Below are 22551 nucleotides of genomic sequence, written 5' to 3' on the forward strand. Positions count from 1 at the left end.
ATCAGGGGGGGGCACTTTGGCGACACCGGGGGACCGGGGAGGAGATTTATCATGTTTGTTCATGCCAGATGGGAGATAAAGAAAAATTATTTATCTCTTCATTGGGGGACACAGGAAACCATGGGGACACAGGAAACCATGGGTGTATGCTGCTGGGACTAGGAGGTGACACTATGCAAATAAAAAAGTTAACTCCTCCCTCGTAGTATACACCCACTGACTGGAGCTGGAGAGATCAGTTTTTGCTTAGTGTCCGAGGAGGTTGGACACGCAGGGGCTACTCTCAGCCCTTCAGGTTTGTATTGTTGTGTTTTATTAATGTTTTTCCCTTTTGTTTTTCAGACACAGCTCGTCGGGCGACAGGGTGTAATCGCTCACCCTGCTCTCCCACATAGAGACCGGTCGCACAGAAGTGGGGTCCGTCCGCCACTTCCGTTGTCTTCCGTGTCTGTCTGGCAGGACCCTACCCCCCTAACACTCTCAAGACTGTCCTTAGAAATTTAGCCCCTGGCTCCATTGCGGCCCGGCGTCCCCTCCGGCGGCCTGCCCTTAGAAACTTAGCCCCCGGTTCCTCTGCGGCCCGGCGTCCCCTCCGGTGGCCTACTCTTAAAATTTAGGCCCCAGCTCCATTGTGGCCCAGCGTCTCCCCCCGCGGCCTACCCTTAAAACCTAGGCCCCGGCTCCTTGCGGCCCGGCGTCCCCTGTGGCCCGGCGTCTCCTCCGGCGGCCTACCCTTAAAGATTTAGGCCCCGGTTTCCTTACGGCCTGACGTCTCCTCCGGGGCCTACCGTAAACATTTTGTCCCCGGCTTCTTTGCGGCCCTCTGCATTCGTGCGCTCGCCTGACCACGCCCCCAGCCGGGAATTCAGCCCGCGCGTGCGGGCTTTTCAAATTTTTTTGGCTCCCCTGTGCAATCGCCGCCGCCCCCCTCTCCTGGCGCCTGACGTCTCTTCCGGCGCCGAATCTCCCGGGGAATGCTGCTCCGGCCCGCACTTCCAGCCTCCCGGCTCGGCAAGTAAGCCCACCGCCGCAGCTTCAGCGCCCCCCGCAGACAGCCAGTGCGTCCCAGGGCCCCCTCAGTCAGCGCTCCAGGCTGCCCAGCACCACTCGCCTCAGACTCCCGGTCCCGGCAAGATTATAGAAAAAAAAAACCCTCAGCAGACCGCAAAACCCAGGAGCACCTACACCGGATTCCTGGTGCAGTTCACTTGCAGTGAGCTGTCCCCCTTCTAACATACAGCGCATGGTTATAGAGCGACTTCAGTCCTGGAATATTAACAGCCCCCCTTCCTCTACAGGTGCAAGATGTCACTCTCCTACACCATTTCCAGGGGTATTCCAGTGTACTGGGGCCCTATCCACTTCCACCGTCTGTGTTTTTCCTTGTGCTCCTGCCTATTTTCCTGTCCCACTACCTAGTGTGTCAGCGTTCCTCACGTAGGGTCACTATTTGTGGGTTAATGTTCCTCATGTCCTATCTGCGGTCATATACCCGCCTATCACAGGGTCATTGACCCATCCACTGTTTTCAACCTCAGCCTGTTCACTATCTAGTGTGCCAGTGTCTCCATTTTCCTGTCTACTATACAGTGTGCCAGTAATACCATGTGTCTGTCCGCTACCCAGTGTGCCAGTGTTTCGCTTACAATGGTCTACACCTGTGTGCCCGTGGCCTTCACCTGTGTGCCAGCGTCTTTCTCCCGCTTGTCCACTATCCAGTGTGTCAGCGTCTTTATGCACTGGCCTACATCTCCGCGCCAGCGTTTTCCTGTCCCTGTCCACTATCCAGTGTGCCAGTGTCTGTGTACCCCAATAACCAGGTGACAGTCTCTGCGCCATGCCTGTCTGCCCCAATACACAGATGCCTTCGGGACCCTGCCCGCTATTCAGTTGGCCGGCGTTTTTTTACGCGCATTTGTTTACTCTGGTGTACCAGTGTCCTCTCGAGCCGGCTCTCTATCTAGTGAGCCAGTGTTTCTTTACGCACCTGTTTACACCACCGTACCAGTGTTGTGTGAACCCACCCACGGTTTGGGGGGTCAGGTCTCTAATCGCACCTGTCTGTTTCTGCAGAAAAAAGGAATTTTGTGTATATAGACCTTTTCATGCAGCATCCAGATTGACAGTTCCACAAGTCTGTTCACTTGCTTGTGTGCCAAGGTCTCTATATGTCGGTACACCTTCCAGGGTGCCAGTACCCTCTATCCAGAGTACCTCTATGTACCTACCCACCATCCGGTGTGCTAGTGTTTTCTTGAATGAGCCCCCTATCTCGTGTACCTGTTGGCTATATGCACCTGTATACTAGAGCGTGACAAGGATTTGATGAGCCGCGTCAGCATTCACTCTCCAGTGTATCTCTACGCACCTACCCACCATGCGGTGTGCTACAGTTTTCTTGCATGTGATCTCTATCTTGTGTGTCAGCATTTCTATATGCACCTGTATACTACAGCCTGACATTGTTTTGATGAGCCTGCCCATTAGCGTTTGGATCAGCACTTCTCCGAACCAGAGGCCAGATACAGCAACTGGCTTAAGTGCTTTGTTCAGCTTTTCCGCTCATCTCTGACCGAGGCGAGAACTCCATCCATCTCTGTTCCATGAGGCGGCACGGGAACAGCTGTCACATTCAGTGCCAGTACTCCTGATCGATGATCCTGCCCGCTACCCAAGGGGCTAGCGTTTCTCCACACCAGAGGCTGGTTACCGTAACAGGTATGTGTTTTCTCTACTCTCGACCCAGGGAGTCGAACAGACTGAGTCACCTAGTGGGTCAGCTTTCTCCCTCATCTCCGACTGAAGCGAGGACTGGGTTTGCAGGGACCCCATGATGCGCCACGGTTGCAACTGTCAATAGGTTGCCCCCCAGTGACCCAGGACTCTCTCTCCTACTTCAAACCATCCAGTCAGGTGACCAGGAGGTAAGCCAGGGTCCTTTGGACCAGTTCATTGTCCTTCCTTCCTGCACCAGCTATTTACTCACTTCCCAGTGATCTGCATCCATACGTATGGAGTAACCTTGAGGTAAGGCTACACGCGACCATTTATCCGGAGGGTCGTGTGCTTCACTCCCGGCAGCAAGCACGGACCCCATGACGCGGCTCAGCAGCAGCTCTCTTCTGGTCACTTCCCAGTGACTCGAGACTTTCTCCTACCTCGCACATGCATATAAGGTAGCCACAAGGTAAGATTTCTTCTCCCTTGACCATACGTTGGCTCCGTTGTTTCTTGAAACAGCAGTCATTTTGGTTTCCAAAAGAGGTAAGCAGGGTACAACTCTGTCGGCTAACCAGTATGTTGTCCGTTTTTTTCTTCCTGCCACCCGCCTCGGGTGGTTCATAGTATTTTTTGGTATCCGCCTATTTTCTGGCTTAGACCAGCCTTGGCTGCGCCCTCCACTAGGGTTCCGGCCAGGTACTGTACATATCCAAATCTATAGGTCGTTACTTACGTTCGCTCTCTTTCAGATAGAGATCAGATTCCGCAGTCCCTTCTCAGTCAACAGATTAAGTTAAGAACCAGACACCGGAGCATCCAATCATCGATTCCACGGAGGACCAGTCTCTCCAAGGGACTTCTAGTATCCTGATGGCCCAGTCATTGGGCTCAATCTTCTGGACAGGTTGTAGGTTCCAATGTTTGTCTTCTGTCCTCTTTCCGTAACGTAATCCTCCAGGGAGCCCTGATTACTCAGACCACTAGGTGTCTCCACCCAAACACTCGGCACTACAGCGAGCCGTCTTCACCAACACCTAGACATGACCTGATTCAGTTTCAGGCCAAGAGGGGTCCTCTTTTCCTCTGGCCCCGTGTCTGCCTCACTTCCCTCGTAGCCTTCTAGATGGCTCTTGGAGATATGCTAGATCTCTCTGTAGTCTCCGCCATACCAGATTCCACGTCCGCCTTCCACCGCTTGGTCGTAGCCGCTTGTGCACCCCTGCACTTTTCAAGCAGAGCTCCTACCAGACCATTTAGACTCCAACTTCCAGGAATAGGCGTCCCTCCCCTGGCCGGCTAGCGCTTAAGACAACGACTTAGTCCGAGCCTTTCTTGAGGTCCCCCTCAAAAGGGGCCTTCATTCTCCCACTCCAGGTCATACATCCCAGGTCTTGTGCCTTTTTGTCTTTCTCAGGAGCCGTCCCCCATGGGGGTTCTCCTACCCATGATTCACTGCAATGATAACCCGGTACCCGACTACAGAGTTCGGGTCTCTCCCAGTCACGTTACTGTAGATGCTCAGATTCCCTTCTCCTGTCGACCACGTCACAGCGGAAGTCGGTCCTGGGAATTCCTTTGACTCCTTAACCTTGTCATTTTTATCCGGACCTCACAGGTTCTCTGAGCCCCTTCCATACACAGAAAAATTATCTCCCGTATTATTTTCCCGCCCGCAGGCTGTTTATTCCACTAGGGTCACATCACTTCCTCGGGTGCTGTGAAACCAACGAGTCAAGTGCCCCTATGGCGGAATTCCCCTACACGCTTCTCGAGTATCCCGACTCCCTTGCAACCTTTTAGGTAGTCGGTTTCCCTTTTTAGTCATTCTGCGGCTATAAGGGGCCAAGGCTCCTTTGGCCTCCACCTTCCGGCTCCTACCTCTACCAGGTGCCCTAGTTTTTCGCTCTCTCACAGTCTCAAACGTAGTACCAGGGTCTGTCGAGCCCAACCTATTGCTATCGGTCGCTTTAGATCCTTACCTTCCTTTAGGTACAGACCTCAGAGGATACAGTGTCTCCCTAATCGTCCTATCCCTAGCTCACGTATTTTACACTAGTTCTTAGTACTCTCTAGTACTCTAACGCTTCTCCTATACTTCGGCCTCTGGCCGGGTAGCGTTTTCCTTACCGGGTCTAGGACCAGGTTCTGGTCAAGGAATCTTGTCTCTGCTAACACTGTTTTCGGGTTTTTTCTCTTCCCACCCTTGGGGACTGCTTTAGGACGTCCCATGGTTTCCTGTGTCCCCCAATGAAGCGATAAAGAAAAGTAGATTTTGGGTACTCACCGTAAAATCTCTTTCTTGGAGCCTTCATTGGGGGACACAGCACCCGCCCTTTTTCTAAGACTTCAATAGATCCGGAATTTTCTGGTATTCAAGTTCTCCTCGTACTGCTTTTACACAAACTGATCTCCTCAGCTCCAGTCAGTGGGTGTATACTACGTGGGAGGAGTTAACTTTTTTTATTTGCATAGTGTCACCTCCTAGTCCCAGCAGCATACACCCATGGTTTCCTGTGTCCCCATGGTTTCCTGTGTCCCCCAATGAAGGCTCCAGGAAAGAGATTTTACGGTGAGTACCCAAAATCTACTTTTTACCGGCGCTGTCATTTACTGTAACATGATCATCGGTGTACGGTGTATACCTGTGATCACGTGAGCGGGGACCGGAAAAACCGTCCTTAATCATGATCTCCAGGGTCTCAGCTAGCCCTGAAACCCCGGAGATTTTCTGACGCTGGGGGGGCGTTATTCACTTATTTCTGCCTGCTGTTTATAAACGGCAGATCAGAATAAGGCTACATTAACACGACCGATCCATTTTTGCGGTCTCCAAAAAAGTCCGGTTTTTTTCATGGGTGCATCCGTGTGGCATCCGTTTCAGTTCCGTAGACGGTCCGTATGTCATCTGTTTGTCATCCGTGTGCCTTCCGTTTTTTTTTGTGTACTGCAAAAAAACTGAAGGAGGGAAAATACATAAATTTACCCAGGATCCGTAGCTTCATCCTACAGGAGGCGGTCACATGTTCACTCCAGTGCCATTTTCTACTGCTTTTCACAGCGTAGAGCGCTCTGGTGATTTTCTTGTGCTTGTGCACATCATATCAGTCTTTTCTGTCATTATAATGGCAGAAAGACACATAATGTCCCACTCTCCTGCATTTTGTAATTTTGCACCCTTTGGTGTCTTTCATGTGGCATAAAGGGGTGCTTAGCTTTGTATTTAGCCAAAAAAATGAAAGAAAAAAAAAAAAAGACGTAGGGTTCCCCCTATTTTTGTAGCCAGCTAGGGTAAAGCAGACGGCTGCAGCCTGCAGACCACAGCTGGCAGCCTCACCTTGGCTGGTAATCCAAAACTGAGGGCACCCCACGCTGTTATTTTAAATTAAATAAATAATTTAAAAAAAAAACCACGTAGGGGTCCCCCCAAAATTGGATCACCAGCCAAGGTAAAGCAGGCAGCTGGGGTCTGATATTCTCAGACTAGGGAGGTCCATGGTTATTGGACTCTCCCCAGCCTAAAAATAGCAGGCCGCAGCCGCCCCAGAAGTGGCGCATCCATTAGCTGTGCCAATCCTGGTGCTTCGCCCCAGCTCATCCCGTGCCCTGGTGCGGTGGTAAACGGGGTAATTTATGGGGTTAATACCAGATGTGTAATGTCACCTGGCATCAAGCCCTGGAGTTGGTGAGGTCAGGCGTCTATCAGATACCCGACATCACCAACCCAGTCAGTAATAAAAAAAAAATAGACAAACACATTTTTATTTGAAAAAACACTCCCCAATACATTCCCTCTTTAACCAATTTTTTTAGAAAGAAAAACAAATCCAGGTCTGGTGTAATCCAAGGGGTTGCCATGACGATCCACACTGTTCCAGTCAATGAAGAGCAGGATGTTCCCCATTGGCTGGGAGAGCAGTGCAGTGACCTGAGCTAACATGGGTCAGCCCAGGTCACTGCAGGGGATGACAAGTGCTGCTGTCAGCGAGGTACATTACCTGCGCTGATCTCTTGCAGTGCTGACAGGACCCGTCACTGAGTTCAATGACCGCCGCCTTCACAGCCAAGTATCGCGAGCGGCCCGTGACGTCACCGCTAATCAGTCTCGGGTCGGAAGCGAGAGAAGGTGATGTGACAAGCGGGGGCCATGGAGGACAGTGACAGCGCTGAGGTTGGGACTTCATCACCGCAAATAAGCCGAGCGGGACCATGTGTGCAGAGTGCAGGTGGGCGGAGCCATGTGTGCTGGCGGCGGAGTGCGAAGTGGGTGGCGCTGAGGACGTCAGTGTCGTGGACTGCTTAGCTGGGGACAGGTGAGTGAGTGTGAGTATATGCCGCGTGCAGGAGGGAGCGGAGTGAGCTGAGCGGGGAAGTGTGGGCTTCCTGCACGTAACTAGGATAAACATCGGGTTACTAACCAAAGCGCTTTGCTTGGATACCCGATGTTTATCTTAGTTACCAGCTTCTGGCAGGCTGCCAGCGATGGCTCCTGCACACTTTAGCTGTAAATAGCCCTGCTTTTTGCTGCTAGAACCGTTCTCGAACGTATCTAGAACTATCGAGCTTTAGCATAAAGCTCGAGTTCTAGTTCGATCTAGAACAGCCCCCAAAATCACTCGAGCCGCGAACTGGAGAACCTCGAACCGCGCTCAACTCTACTCACGGTCTGAAACGCGTAAGCGGTGTTTATTGGTGCCAGTACCTTGTTTTATTTTGGGCCATGTCTTTTAAGAAATTTTAAAATCAAGAAAATTGATGTTATCTGGAAAAGTGCTGAATGTCCTTCCACTTACTAGTATCCTGGACTGCCCGGCACCTTGTTTCCCTGCATCGCCCAGTATCAAGTGGACTCACAGCCAGTAATATGGACACTGAATAGGTGAGCTGAAAGAAACCCCCTTTTTTTGCAGATTTTCTTCAGTATTTTTGCACCTATCCACGAAGTAATCAACAATAAAGAATCATTCCCACTAAGTATTTTTATTCATTAAATGTGTGTGTATATGTGCATCTAATGTCGGATTAGTGTATTAATAAACCTCCCTACCTCCGCTCACTCCGGAATCAAGTGCCATTTTTCTCATCTCACCAGTAATATGACCGCTCTGCAAACTCTGCGGGTTACATTGTGCTCCGTGTGACCCCGAAGGAACTTTTACAATGTAAGGCTGTGGAGCATCTGAACGAGGCTGAGAACAAGGCTACATACATACATGGTTTAATTATGCAAGAAAAAAAATATAGACCAACAAGTGGCTAGGGAATCTTGTAGAGTGATAACTTTTCCCTTGTTTTATTCCTGGCTATGTATATTCGTACGATCAATTCTTTTTTTTTTTTTTTTTTTTTTTAGGTCTCATCCTGACATTCTCTCCGTACCAAATGAACTGTTCTATGATAATGAGCTACAAGTCAAGGCTAATGAAATAGTTACATGTGCATACTGCAACTGGGAGAAGCTTCCTAAAAGGGTAAGCTTTTTAAAAGTGTTTTCTAATTAAACTATTAGTTATTCTTTATTTTTCCACTGAGTCAAGATTTCCCAGTATGGCTATGCAAATTATGAATAGTGTGACCACCACATACTATTCTATCCTATTGAGTCCTATTGAGGTTTGGTGACTTTAGTGACTCCCTTTCAGGAGGACATTTAGTGCCTTTCTGAAGTAGTTTCCATACTCCCTGAATGTATGTTTAGATATGTATGTTATGTTTGCGTGTTTTTAGCTCTGTGTTTCAATAGTGACACGCCCACCAGGGCCGTGGGGCACTCAGAACCAGGCTGGTTCTGTTGGAAGGACACGGCGGCAGGGCCCGACTTCGTGACCCTGGCTGCGTCATTTAAATGAGGGATATTTACAGGGGATAAGTTGTTACGCCACCTGTGGTATTCGGCAATGTATGGCCAACGCTGCTGGCTGGGAATGATGGTGACGCATCAATGATGGTACGAGTAGGGCCCCAGCATAACCGTTGTAGTTTATGATGGAGGAATTAACATTGGGGTGCAGGACTAAAAACGCAGCCAATAACTGGACGACACTGGGACTGTAGTTTCCGTTTCCTTTTACTTGGTAGTGAATGGTGCAAGCCAGGGAAACTAGTTTGGATGGTAACGGAGGTCCAGGCAGCATGGAAGCAATTCGGGATCCACCTTGCCAGGTGGGTTCTTAGGTCTTCCTTCTGAGCTGTCCTGTGTAGGTCCCTGCTTCTTAAAGCTATTTTGCGGTCCTCTTCCTGGTGTTGGTACTGCTTCTCACCTGTATGGCAGGTGGTGCGAGCCTTCTACAGGTGCCGCTCTTCTGGTAGTGACTCCGGGCTCTAATATGCTGCTGTGCCCCGGGCATTTTTTGTGCCCAGAAGACATGCAGTCTCCTGCCCTCCAGATTCATCTGCCAGGCTGTTAGAACCCGGACAACCAAGGACTCAGGTGCCCTGTTCCTAGCGCTCTGCTCTGGGGCGAGCTCTGTTCCTGCTCCACTCCCCAGGCTCTTTCTCCAGAGACTGCTCTGCTTTCCTCTTCCCTGTTTCTGACCCCCTCCTCCAGGCCAGAATGTATAAGGAAACTCCCCTTAAACTGGGTTCTTGAGTTCCCCCTTCTGGCCTGGAGTTAGGAAAGTGTTGACTGCTGGTGCTACCTAGCGTGGAGGACTCTTCTTGCTTTCAGGCATAACATTACCCCATGTGAGGAGGGCAACGCTACTGTGGCAAACAGACCACTGGGGTGCCACAATAGCCTACAAGCATCACGCACCAGAATTTTTCTAAGATATTTGAGGAGGTTCTCTCACCACCCCACCAACCCTGCTTTAAACGGTTATCCTCCACCTCCCAGATCCTATTCAGTTAGGGCAGTCAGAATGTGCAACAGGCTACCATGGGAGGTAGTGGGCTTTCTATCAATGGAAATCTTCAATCGGAAACTGGATATACATATAGCTGGGATGATTTAGAAAAACCACTCGGAGGGGGTTGGACCTGATGGCCCTTGAGGTCCTTTCCAACCCTACCATTCTATAATATGTAGTAGGTGTAATAATAAATATTAATAATATATAATATATTAGCAAATACCTTCAATTAGAAATGTTGTATAGTTCCCCTGATTTGCTTGGTCTCTTACTTCATGTGCAGGGCAATGTAGCTTAGTTACATCCACGCATATAGTGACAGTTAAATGCACATGAGGAAAGGGACGTGGCTATATCAGGAGAACTATACTACATTTCTAATTGGAGGTATTTGCTACTATTAGTATTATGCCTACTACATATTGGGAAAGGATTTTTGAAGCTTGGAATGCCCCTTTTGAGTAAAAGAGGTCTCAATTTCTTCTCTCCTAAACCCCTCCACCTACAAAGAGCCTCCTGAGTGTTTTAGGACAAGGTGGTACGTAAGGCCTACAAAAGTCTGCTTTGCTAACAAATTAAATAGAAAACATAATATAGCAAACACTGATTATTGTTACAGTTTTGTGCAATATTTATTTATACAGAACTTTCCGATCATATTCCATCATGTGATGGGAAAAGATGAACGAGAAGGGAACAGCCCATCCTTCTTCAATGTATATGAGATAGAAGTTCTGGCATCTTATCTTCACAGTTTACTAGAGTCACAAGGAAAAAAAGGTGTAGCCAAAATCTCCCCCACAGAAATTGGCATTATTGCTCCTTACAGAAAGCAGGTACGATTTACATAATTTTATAAATGTTTGTATTAAGAGTATCTTTGTAATTACTTGGTAAAAAAGGAGTTTTCTCACTAAGGGCTTTATTCATCTATCACTTCTATTGGCAGCTGGTAGTCAGATTGCTAGAAAATCTGTCTGCGTTTGAAGAGCGCAGCACACATTTTTGACCAATGTTATTCAAAGGCCAGGGGCTGAGAAAGACATTAGGGATGATCGAATACCTAAAATATTTGGCTTTGCGAATATTTTCCAAATAGGTCGCCGCTATGCGAATATTCGATGCGCAATGTAAGTCTATAGGAAGCCCGGATAGTTGTTGTTCGGGTTTCTCATAGACTTACATTGCGCATAGAATATTCATGAAGAGTCAAATAGCGGTGACCTATTCGGGAAAATATTCGCAAATCCGAATATTTTGAGGTATTCGACCATCCCTAAAAGACATCAGTAAGGACCTCCTTCTAGAGAAGTTCAATAAAAAAAAGTGCCACATGCTTGGTTACAGATCAAGAAGTGTTTTAGTAATATGAAGATTACATCGAAAAAATACAGGCATCAACATTTGACGAATATTCAACCATGCAAGGATATCCAACCACGTTACTTGATTCTGCAGAGACACTGTTCGGATGGAGGCTCAGTCGCTGTGTAACATTTTAGAAGACTGCCCCTTTCATCTGGCATGAGCAGTCACTCAAAATATCTTCCACCCACCACCATGTGAGCAGTGTCACTGTAAAGCTAAAACATCTAAATATCAATTAATTACATTGTACAAGATAGGCAACAGTGGTGTTTGGAACTCAGTGTAAAAGTGAACCAATTCAAGAAGAATTTAATTGGCATCAAATTTTACAAAAATATCTGGGTGCTCTGAGTCGAAAAAAAAAATAAAAATTTAATAGCTTCCATGGTTTTATTGATTTGCAAAAGTCCTGAAAAATAGGGGAGAAAAAGGAAAAACCTTACCACTCACCTGTTCTGCTGCAGCAGCCCTCCATTAGGTCTCCCTCCCATGAGTACTGAGCGCACAATATATTCTTCGGCATCTTCACTCAGCGCCAGACACCCTGACATCAAATGTGCGGTGCTGGAGTGAGCTGCTTGGAGAACAGGATGGAGGTGAGCTGCGGCAGGACAGGTGCACAATGAGGAGAAATCTTGGATATAATAGTATAACACTCCTACCTGCAATGAAGTACATAAACCTCCTTTAGAGGAAATATCTCTTTAAAACGATGAACAAATAATGTAACAGTACCTTTTACCACTAATATTAATTGTATTCAAAGTGTTATTCAAATCAAACAAAAGAGTAGTTTATCATTCTTTGTACATGATGCAATTCTTCTCATTCAGGTGGAAAAAATTCGTAAAGCCATTGATAAAGAATTCAAAGCTGTAGCTGGTATAAAAGATCTTAAGGTAAGATTACATATACACATTAGAGATGAGTGAGTACCGTAATATTCGTATTCACTATACTCATAACGAATACTTTGTAATATTCGTGTATTCGTTACGAATAGCGAGTACAATGCAAGAGAAATCTTGGATATAATAGTATAACACTCCTACCTGCAATGAAGTACATAAACCTCCTTTAGAGGAAATATCTCTTTAAAACGATGAACAAATAATGTAACAGTACCTTTTACCACTAATATTAATTGTATTCAAAGTGTTATTCAAATCAAACAAAAGAGTAGTTTATCATTCTTTGTACATGATGCAATTCTTCTCATTCAGGTGGAAAAAATTCGTAAAGCCATTGATAAAGAATTCAAAGCTGTAGCTGGTATAAAAGATCTTAAGGTAAGATTACATATACACATTAGAGATGAGTGAGTACCGTAATATTCGTATTCACTATACTCATAACGAATACTTTGTAATATTCGTGTATTCGTTACGAATAGCGAGTACAATGCAAGTCAAAGGGAAATGAGAGTAATTTTCTGCTGGACCCAACAGATAGGTCTGGGGGCCTGAGGAAAAGGCTGAAATGGATGGGAAAGTGACAAAACTGAATGGGGAGAGCCTGGAGAATATGCCTGCATGCATTTCTGACTCCCATATGGTTTCTGGGAATAAGCATGTCATAATATTATGCCACGTATTCTCTCTCTCTCTCTCGCTGTCTCTCTCTCCAAGCGCTTCATACTCACCGATCACCTGCGCAGCGTGGCTGTCACACTAATTTTGGGCTTGATAACAGCTGTGCACTATAATTAACCCCTCATTACCCCGATTGCCACGGCATCAGGGCAAACCGGATGAGCCAGGTAAAGTGCCAGGACTGTCGCATCTAATGGATGTGGCAATTCTGGGCTGCTGCTTGCTGATATTTTTAGCCTGGTAGGCTCCCAATAACGTGGGTCTCCCCAGCCTGAGAATACCAGCCCCCAGCTGTGAGGCCTCATCTTGGCTGGGTATTAAAATTAGCTGGGACTGCACGTTTTTTTTTTAATTTTATTTTACTGTACGATATAGACCCGCCCACCAGCATCTGTGATTGGTTGCAGTCAGACCCGTCCCCATGTTGAGTGACAGTTCAGACGTTGGTGGTCAAGTGAAGCAGTGAATATGTATGAGCCTAATGAGTGGTAAGGAAAAAGGATGATAGTCAGTGAGAGCAGTGTGACAGCCACACCAGTGATCAGTGAGTATGAAGTGCTTGGAGAGAGACTCTGGCAATGTATTGCGCGCAAAATAGCGGCAGAAGGGCTCTTTTAGACCCTAAGATGCTGCGCAGTCAGCCAATCACAGTAATGCAGTAATCAAGATTCTGTGGCATTACTGTGATTGGTTAAGAAGCCCAGCATGTTTAGTGGCTGCCAATTAGCCGCCAAACATTCTGGGCAAAACATCCGAATATAGCGAGGCGAATACACCATTACTCTCTATATAACAAATACCCCGAATACTGTACTATTTGTGCGAGTAGCAAATAGTGACAAATACATTAGCTCATCACTAATACACATCTATATCTCCAGAAATCAAATGCAAATTTAAGTCACACTCATGTGAATGCAGTATAAATGTGAATTTTGGCAAGTTCCCTTTCTAAAACATTCTATAGAAACTGTGCTTATTTATTTATTTTCCCTAATGTTTGCATTGTATGCAAATTTTAACTCATCGCTAAATCCTCAGCACCTAGAAGATTTTTGGTTTTATTCTGCTAACCCAGATAGTGTTCCAAAAGCTTTAATACCTTATCAACGACCTTTACAAAGGGGCGTAGTGCTCAGTGCCGTAAAAACAGCAGTAATCATAGCTCCCCATAGGGTGAATATGCATCGACAATGATCAGTTTTAGCCATGATTGTGGACATTTAATCCCCTAAATGCAGTCAGTGGCATCTAGATGGTGAATGGCAAAACATGAAAAACTGATGTAACTCTAGTATTGCTGTAATCGTACTGACCTGAAGAATAGACATCTAATCACTTTACTCATCAGTGCATGGTATAAAGGCTCACTCCGATGTCATGACTGACATGTTAACAACCCCATAGACTAGATTAGGTACAAGTTCTAATTTTCTTTATTTCGGAGCAAGCGGTTCGTGAAAAATTGTGAAGACTTGTCTATTGTTTGTTCGAGTGGCTGATCAAGATACAAAATCTGCAATAAAAGTCTGAATTTTATAGTGCACATTTTATTTTTAATTACAATATTTTAAAAATACTTCTATTTTAGACTACCAACAGCAGAATTGACATATTTTGTGTCCCTTTTAACAGATTGGCTCTGTGGAAGAGTTTCAGGGCCAGGAACGGAAGGTGATCCTTATTTCTACAGTGCGGAGTTGTATGGATTATGTCAAATTTGATGAAGACTTTAATCTTGGATTTCTGAAAAATCCTAAAGTAAGTAGGAAGAATTGTTAAGCTTAAATATGCATGGCACAACTAAATATTCTGTCCTGTAAATAAAATATCACTGGACTCTATAACAACTTGTGTACCTCCTGTGATCTTCTAACCTGTGGTGCTCTTGGATTAGATCAGGGATGGGCAATTAATTTTCCTGAGGGGCCACGTTAGAGACTTAAGGGTGCTTTACACGCTGCGACATTGCTAGCGATAGCACCCGCCCCGTCGTTCGTGCGACATTTGGTGATCGCTGCCGTAGCAAACAATATCACTACGGTAGCGTCACACGACACATACCTGTTTAGGGACGTCGCTGTGACCGCCGAACAATCCCTCCTTCACTAGAGGGGCGGAGATGAGTACCGGAACATGCCGCCCACCTCCTTCCTTCCTCATTGCCGGTGGACGCAGGTAAGGAGATGTTCATCATTCCTGCGGTGTCACACACAGGGATGTGTGCTGCTGCAGGAACGATGAACAACCAGCGGCATGCACCACCAACGATATTATGTAAATGAGCGACGTGTCAACGATTTTTGACGTTTTTGCGATCATTGATCGTCGCTCCTAGCTGTCACTCGCTGCGATGTCACTAAACGCCGGATGTGCGTGACAAACACCGTGACCCCGACGATATATTGTTAGCGATGTCGCAGCGTGTAAAGCACCCTTTACTGGTGTGAAAGGCCGAACTAATAGGTTGTTATTAATTCTGCTTAAAATTAACTTATTACAATGAATATGAATTTAAAGTATTATTTGATCACTTAATATTGAGCAGAATTAAGCATGGTGACATCCCCCTATATACAGTATAAGCCCACACACACACAACTTCACCTATATACAGCATGAGCCCTCACATAGCTCCCTACATAAAGGATTGGCCCTTGTATAGCTTCGTACATACAGGATGAACTGTCACACAACCTCGTATATACCAGATGAGCCCACACACAGCCCCCTACATACAGTATGAATCCTCCCATAGCCAATATATACAGCCCTCAAATAGCTCCCTACATACAGAATGGGCCCTTTATATAGCTTCCTACATAAGGAGGAACTGTCACACAACTCCCTATATACCATATGAGCCCACACAGCCCCCTACATACAGTATGAGCCCTCCCATAGCTCTCTACATACAGAATGAACCCTCACATAGCCTCTATATACAATGAGCCCTCAAATGACCCCTTACATACAGTATGAGCCCTCACATAGCCCCCTACATACAGTATGAGCTCACATAGCCCCTCTCTATATAGTGTGAGCCCTAGAGATGAGCGAACCGGTCCCGGTTCGGCTCGAGGTCGGTTCGCCGAACGGAGGTCCCGTTCGAGTTCGGCTCGTCGAACGTTCGACGAACCGAACTCGAACTGCATAGGAAACAATGGCAGGCAATCACAAACACAGAAAAACACCTAGAAAACACCCTCAAAGGTGTCCAAAAGGTGACAAACAACTCACAACACATGGGAAAGTGACAAGGACATATACTCATGCGAAAACAAAAGAGCTGGACAAGGAAAAAGAGGAGGACACACAGATATATGAGTATATGCAAGGAAACATCGATTCCATTAATGTGCAACTTGAGCCCTGCTCATTTTAGGCTTCCAATCTGGATAAATTGCCTGAGCTCGCCACGTACGCCTTGGGGATCTTGTCGTGTCCTGCAGCCAGCGTTCTCTCGGAACCTGTCTTCAGTGCTGCTGGGGGTCTGCTGGCAGATAAGCACACGTGTCTGTCCACTGACAATGTGGACATGGCTCTCAGAGGACTTTTCTTCCCCTGGGTCAGCCAGGGGACGGGAAAGGCACGCGTATTTTTGAGAGTGCTTCATGCAAAGCATCTTTTTCATCTTGAAAATTGGGTCAACTGATGCCAGTCAAGTGGGGTGTGTGTGGCCCATTTAGTGGAAACGAGGGAGACTGTGGTTGGAGTCCCCTCGCTGTGTTTTACATGCTTTTAGAAGGGCATGACATGGCTTGGAGGTTGACTTTCAGCATCTGCAAACTGTTGGCTACCAAAATGCTGCCTTTCCAACACCTGTGGTTATAGACAATGAGGAACATACTGATGAAGATGAGACGCAGATACCCGATTGGGATGACAACTTAAATATTCGGTCAGGGCAAGAAGAGGCTCGGTCTGAGGGGGAGGGGAGTGCAAACACAACAATTGATGATGAAGTTCTAGATCCCACCTACTGTCAACCCACAGTCAGACACTCGAGGAGGTCAACAGAGGCGGTGGAGGAGGATGCAACCGACGACGAAGTTACCTTGCGCCTTCCTGGACACAGTCGGAGCACTGGTAGCACGTCTACAACTGCATCCTCAGCCACCACTCTGCCTCTGAGCATTATTCGGGGTGTATCAACAGGTCGCATGGCCTCTAAGCCTTGCCTAGTCTGGTCCTTTTTTGACATAGAAAAAGATCGCCCAAATTATGTGATCTGTAAAATTTGTCATGGTTCTCTTAGTAGAGGTCAAAACCTCAGCAGTTTGACAACTTCTTCCATGAATCGTCACATGAATAAATATCATATGGCCTGGTGGGAAGCTCACCGTGCTGCAATGCGGCCTAGCGGAGCCAACCATCCACCGCCTGCCCCTTCCAGTGCATCCGCGCGCTCGTCATCTTCTAGGACTGTGGGGACAGCTGTCACACCTGTTTTTCCACCCACAACTTCCACCACTGTAACCGCAACAGGCAGTTTGCTTGGTAGGTCGTCAGTTGGTTTGGAAGGGGAAACAAGTGAGTGTGTACAGCTCTCTCAGACATCGATAGCACCAACGTTGGATGAAGGCAACATCATGTCTCCGCCTGCACTTTCCTCACAAACCTGCATTTTTCCAGGGACACCCTACTCAACACAGTCTACACACAGCAGCCAGATCTCTGTCCCTCAGATGTGGTCAAATAAAAGGCCACTTCCTGCGACCCATGACAAAGCTAAGAGGTTGACTCTATCCCTCTGTAAGCTGTTGGCTACCGAAATGCTGCCTTTCCGCCTAGTGGACACACAGGATTTTAGAGACCTTATGTCTGTCGCTGTGCCGAAGTACCAGATGCCCAATCACCACTGCTTCTCCAAGAAAAGCATGCCCGCGCTACACCAGCATGTCGCACACAACATCACCACTTCCTTGAGAAACTCTGTGTGCGACAGGGTGCATTTCAACACAGATACTTGGACCAGTAAGCATAGACAGGGTCATTACATGTCACTGACTGGGCACTGGCAAACTATGGTGAGAGATGGAGAAGGGTCTGCTGTACAAGTCTTGCCGTCCCCACGAGTTGTTTCAATCCTTCTTCTGTATGTAGAAGTTAATACACTGCTTCTGCCTCTTCAACCTCGTGTGGGTCCTCCACCTTGGCGCAAACCCTGTGTGGTCAGGCCACCCTTCCTTGTAACTGCGCACAAGGACTACCACACACCTCCTTACTATGCTGGCAGCAGAGCTCAATGCCATCAGGCGGTCAAAGTTTTACTTTGAAATGTATGGGAAATGTGAGTCACACCGCTGAGAAGTTGTGGACGGTTAGCTCTGGATACCGAGTTTCATCAATGGTTGTCTCCACTCAACCAGCAGCCAGGGAAGGCCGGGTGCGACAATGATGCAAACATGGGTGCGACCCTTCGCTGTGACAATGTGACACACATGCCTTGTGTGGTTCACGTGTTGAACCTGGTTGTCCAGCAATTTTTAAAGCACTATCCTGGCCCACATGGCCTTCTGCAGAGAGCACGGTGTAATGCCTTCCTTGATCCACACACTCAGATGGGCTGTTAATGATAGGCTAGAGGGAAGCCACTCACCAAGCAGGACCCCTAGAACCCTGAAACCCTTTAACCCCTATACAGGGATTAGGAATTGCACAGGGCCCAAGGTGATTAATACCTGTGGAAGGCTGCAGTTCCAGAGAATAGTAGTCAGGCAGGGTCAAAACATTAATTGAGGAACAGGAACAGAATGGGACGGCCAGGACTTAATCAGAAAACAAGCAGAGGTGAAATGCGGATCGGCCAACAAGGTACATAAACAGCAAGCAGGAAAAGTAGTCAGGTAACAAGCACACAAAATCATAAAACTGAACTGGGGGTAAAAGTAACCAGTGGTCATAGCTATGTCTGGCAGTGGTCTGCAGACAGGATGGGCATAAAAAAGGGTGTGGTGTCTTCCCATTGGTTGTAGCTGAATGATGGTATTTCATCTGTGAGATACCCACCAGCTACATTCAGCCAGAGATTCTGCATCTGTCAAGGTAATGCAGCCCAGTGGGTGAGCATAACCTGCGTCCACCTGCGCCGCTGGCATCGACTCCTCTCCCATCATCAGCACTATTCATGAAAGGAACACGTTGTCACCTGGCGACCGGAGTACAAATTGACGGAGCGAACTCCGTTGGTGACTTAATAGCCGTGTGCGGCAATGATGCAAACCTGGCTGCGGGCCATCGTCAGGGCAATGTGACACACGTGCCTTGTATGGCTCACGTGTTGAACCTAATTCTCCAGCAATTTTTAAAACACCATCACGGCCTACATGGCCTTGTGCAGCGTGCACGCTCGCTATGTGCTCACTTCCATTGTGCGCACACAGCAGCTCAACAACTTTCGTCGCTACAGAAGTCTTTAGGTCTGGTGGTTAAACGCCTGAAATGCGATGTGCCCACACGCAGGAATTTGAATCTGCACATGTTGCAGCGTTTGTGGCAGCACCGCCGAACCCTGCTGCAATACGTTATGACATATAGCCTGGGATAACTTGATCCAGAGGTGGTGCAGATCACGCTGCTGGAGTGGTGTCAGATCAAGGACCTATGCACCCTGCTACACAGTTTAGAAATGTCGACGAAGATCTTTAGCACTGGCAATGTCATTCTCAGCGTGACAATTCTGGTCATCTACATGATGGAGCACACTGTAATTATTATTCGGAGTCAGGTGTTGGGACAAGAGGAAGGGGAGGAAGTACAGGAGGAGTCATATGCGGAAGGGATAACAAGATCTACGAGGTCCAGATGGTCAGCGGCACCTATGCGGCAGTCATGGTGAGGGAGAGGGATTAACAAGGGCGCATAGTATCAGCAAAAAGTGTTGAGGAAGGTGCAGGAGCCCATGAAGAAATGGAGGACGAACTGGCGATGGGCATGGAAGACTCAGCAGATGAGTGAGAGCTTGCTCACATTTCGGTTGTGCGAGGTTGTGGGGAGAGGGCAGAGGAAGGAGGCACGATTCTCACCTCTCTGCCACCAACACACCAAGGACTTGGTCCTCCTGGATGCACAAGACACATGAGCGGCTTCTTGCTGCACTACCTACAACATGACCCTCGGATTGTACGAATTCAAAGTAATCCAGAATACTGGGTTGCCACACTGTTACATCCCCGGTACAAGACAAAATTTGGCAAAATAATTCCTGCCATAGAAATGGACGCACGTATACAGGAGTATCTGCAGAATGTGGTACGCAATCCTAGATCTACTTTTCCACTAAACACCAGTGCTGCACAGAGTGAATCTCAACGCTTTGTCATGGATAGGAGGAAATGGTCTTTTACTTGTCCACATCTGAGGGACCGAGGGCTGGCTGCTGTGCTGAGATGGCGTTGAGTACGGTGTCCCTGCACAGTTGCACTTTTGGTCATATACCAAAATGAGTTGAAAAAGGACAGATGCTGTTGGAAAGGGGAACAGGTGTGTTGGAAAGGGGAAAAAAGTTTTGGTCCGTGGATTTGGTGGTTAAGCAACAGTAACATTTGCTGAAGAAACACCATCTGTTACAGTGGGACTGGCAGATTTGGATAAAGTGGTATATACTATGTTACCGCTATATAACGAAAATTAATAAGAAAAGAAAGAGAAAGGTATATATCCCCATCAGCAGTCAGTGTCCACCGTGCTCCCAGTTGGAAAATGAGAGGTTGGCAACTGGAAGGTTTGGTGGAGGATACAGAGCTGTGTGGCTATGAAACTAATAGTAGCCTGAACCGAGTTAGACGCCATTCGGATCTGGAGACTGTGAGCCCTGTTAGCGTCACAGGGTCCACATGCCCACCCAGCCCAGGAACTCCCTGTTAACAACACAGGGGCCATTGAGTACGCTGACCGTGTGCGTAGGGGCACACCTGTGGACAGCAGGCGCATCAGCAGCAGCAGGCCTGTTAATGCCACTGGGCTGCACAAGCAGGACTGGTAGGACAGGAGCTGGTCTTAACCGTTCTGCGTTACCAACTGTGGTGGTGGCCTGCATCGACACCCTATCCTTGCCTACCTCTGGCCTAAAGCCGCAATGGGTTCAACACATGGAGGTGTGCTCTTTCGGAGCATAATAGAAGACTGCGCACCTCCTTGTTGGCTCCAGCCCCTTTTATAACCTGGGTCCGCCCTAAACCAGGGTGAACCACAATGCACCTCCTGCAGACAAAAGTAGAGTGACACGTCATGAGTGGCATAACTAGCGTCCTATTTGGAACCGCAACTTCAATGATGACCTCATGGCTGCCATGACCCAAACACCTCACCAGTCATCGTCTGACCATCAATAATGCGGTGACAAGTCATAGGGGTGGCCCTCTGCAAGCCATTTGGGAGGACACCTGATGCCCTGTGGTCTATATGTGCCCCCCCACATCAGGGGCAGGGCCAAAGAGTTTATTACCGGACCTAGTCTCTGATGCAGTAAGTGCCTGAGCATGCTCAGTAGCATGAAATACAGTCTCTGAAAAAAGACTATCAGCTTTAGCATGGTGTCTAGGCACAAAACAGGACTTAGACCCGGCACGGAATGCAAGCACCTGTGCAAAGAGGGTTTTCACACTTAGTGTGGGAGCATGCGCTGTATCCCGAAATGAAGACTTAGCGTCAGGAATAGCACAGTCAGGCTGAGCATACTCACTAGGCGAAACACTGTAATTAGGCTGCAGCTGGGGTAAATCGGCACACGCATGCGCACTAGCTGCCTCTCCACACTTAGACGTGGAGGGGAAATTGCTCTTGGAGATGCTGTCTATGAACAGAAGGAAAAGCTAAAGGAAGCCTGACTTTCTATCCCTCCGAATTATCAAATGCAGCAATGAATTCCATGAGTTTGCTATAACATTAGCGTAGCAAAATGTGCATGAGGGTGTCATGTAGAGGTGCTAGAAATAGCTTGGCACCAGTGGGGCACTAATGGAATACAACAGCCAGTTCTATGATGCCACTAAATGGCAGTATTTTTTGCTATCATTATAGCTTATTAAAAACAGAGCAGGAGGGTGTCATGCAGAGGTGCTGCACATAGATTTGCACTAGTGTGACTAGACAAAAGTCCAATAGCCACGTTTAGGATGCCACTAGGTACACTGACTGTTTGCTAGTATAATGGCTTAGTTAAAAAGAGTTGGAGTGTGCAATGCAGGCAGACGTGCTGCAAATATCTTTGCACTACTGTGACTACACAAAAGTCCAATAGCCACGTTTAGGATGCCACTAGGTACACTGACTGTTTGCTAGCATAATGGCTTAGTTAAAAAGAGTTGGAGTGTGCAGAGGACAGGAGGGTACAGTGCCAGGATTGTGGGGCTCTGGGTAGAGGAATGGAAGCCTGCCTTTCTATTCCCTCCTAATAGGGAAATGCAGCGACGAAATCCCTGACCTTGGCTACACAGACGCTGTCTCTGTTTTCAGGACCTGTCACCTATGGCTCTGACCCTACCGGTTTCAGCCCTTAAAAGGACTGATAGAAAGTGCTATCCCTATGCTGTCTAACGCTGTGTATGGAGCGCATACAGCTGTATCGGCGATAGGACTCAGGAGGACGGAGCTGCGACAGTGATGTCTGACACCAAAGACGCAGAAGAGATAATGGCGTCCTGGAGGAAAATGTCCGGTTTTATAATGCAGGGACATGTGACATGGACATCCTATCACACATGCCGTTGCTTCTCTGGCTAAAAGTCCACTTAGCTGTGTGTGTGTCTGGGATTGGCTGACATGCTGGCCCGCCCCACTACACGCGCGCGCTTAGGGAAGGAAGACTAGGAAAAAAAAAAAAATGTCGATCGCCATTATAGAAACAGCAGTGATCTGAAGGCGCTGTTCACGCACACTATACACTGAAATGTCATAATAGTGTGATTCACAGAGTGACTTACACTATTACAGCGGAAACCAAGCTAGGAATTAGCTGTTTTTTTGATGCTAGAACCGTTCTCGAACGTTTCTAGAACTATCGAGCTTTTGCAAAAAGC

General features: G+C 47.4%; 1 protein-coding gene across 1 annotated transcript in view; it reads left to right on the top strand.

Moving 5' to 3' along the window:
- Positions 1–22551, top strand: part of MOV10 (Mov10 RNA helicase) — a 153247-nt gene that overhangs the window by 125078 nt on the left and 5618 nt on the right. Inside the window, exons 16-20 of the mRNA XM_075333616.1 lie at positions 8072–8189; positions 10214–10405; positions 11771–11836; positions 12161–12226; positions 14165–14290. Of these exons, the coding sequence (XP_075189731.1) occupies positions 8072–8189; positions 10214–10405; positions 11771–11836; positions 12161–12226; positions 14165–14290 (568 nt within the window). The remainder of the gene's footprint in view (positions 1–8071; positions 8190–10213; positions 10406–11770; positions 11837–12160; positions 12227–14164; positions 14291–22551) is intronic.

This window comes from Anomaloglossus baeobatrachus, chromosome 2 (assembly GCF_048569485.1).
Source record: "Anomaloglossus baeobatrachus isolate aAnoBae1 chromosome 2, aAnoBae1.hap1, whole genome shotgun sequence".
Classification (NCBI taxonomy): Eukaryota; Metazoa; Chordata; class Amphibia; order Anura; family Aromobatidae; genus Anomaloglossus; species Anomaloglossus baeobatrachus.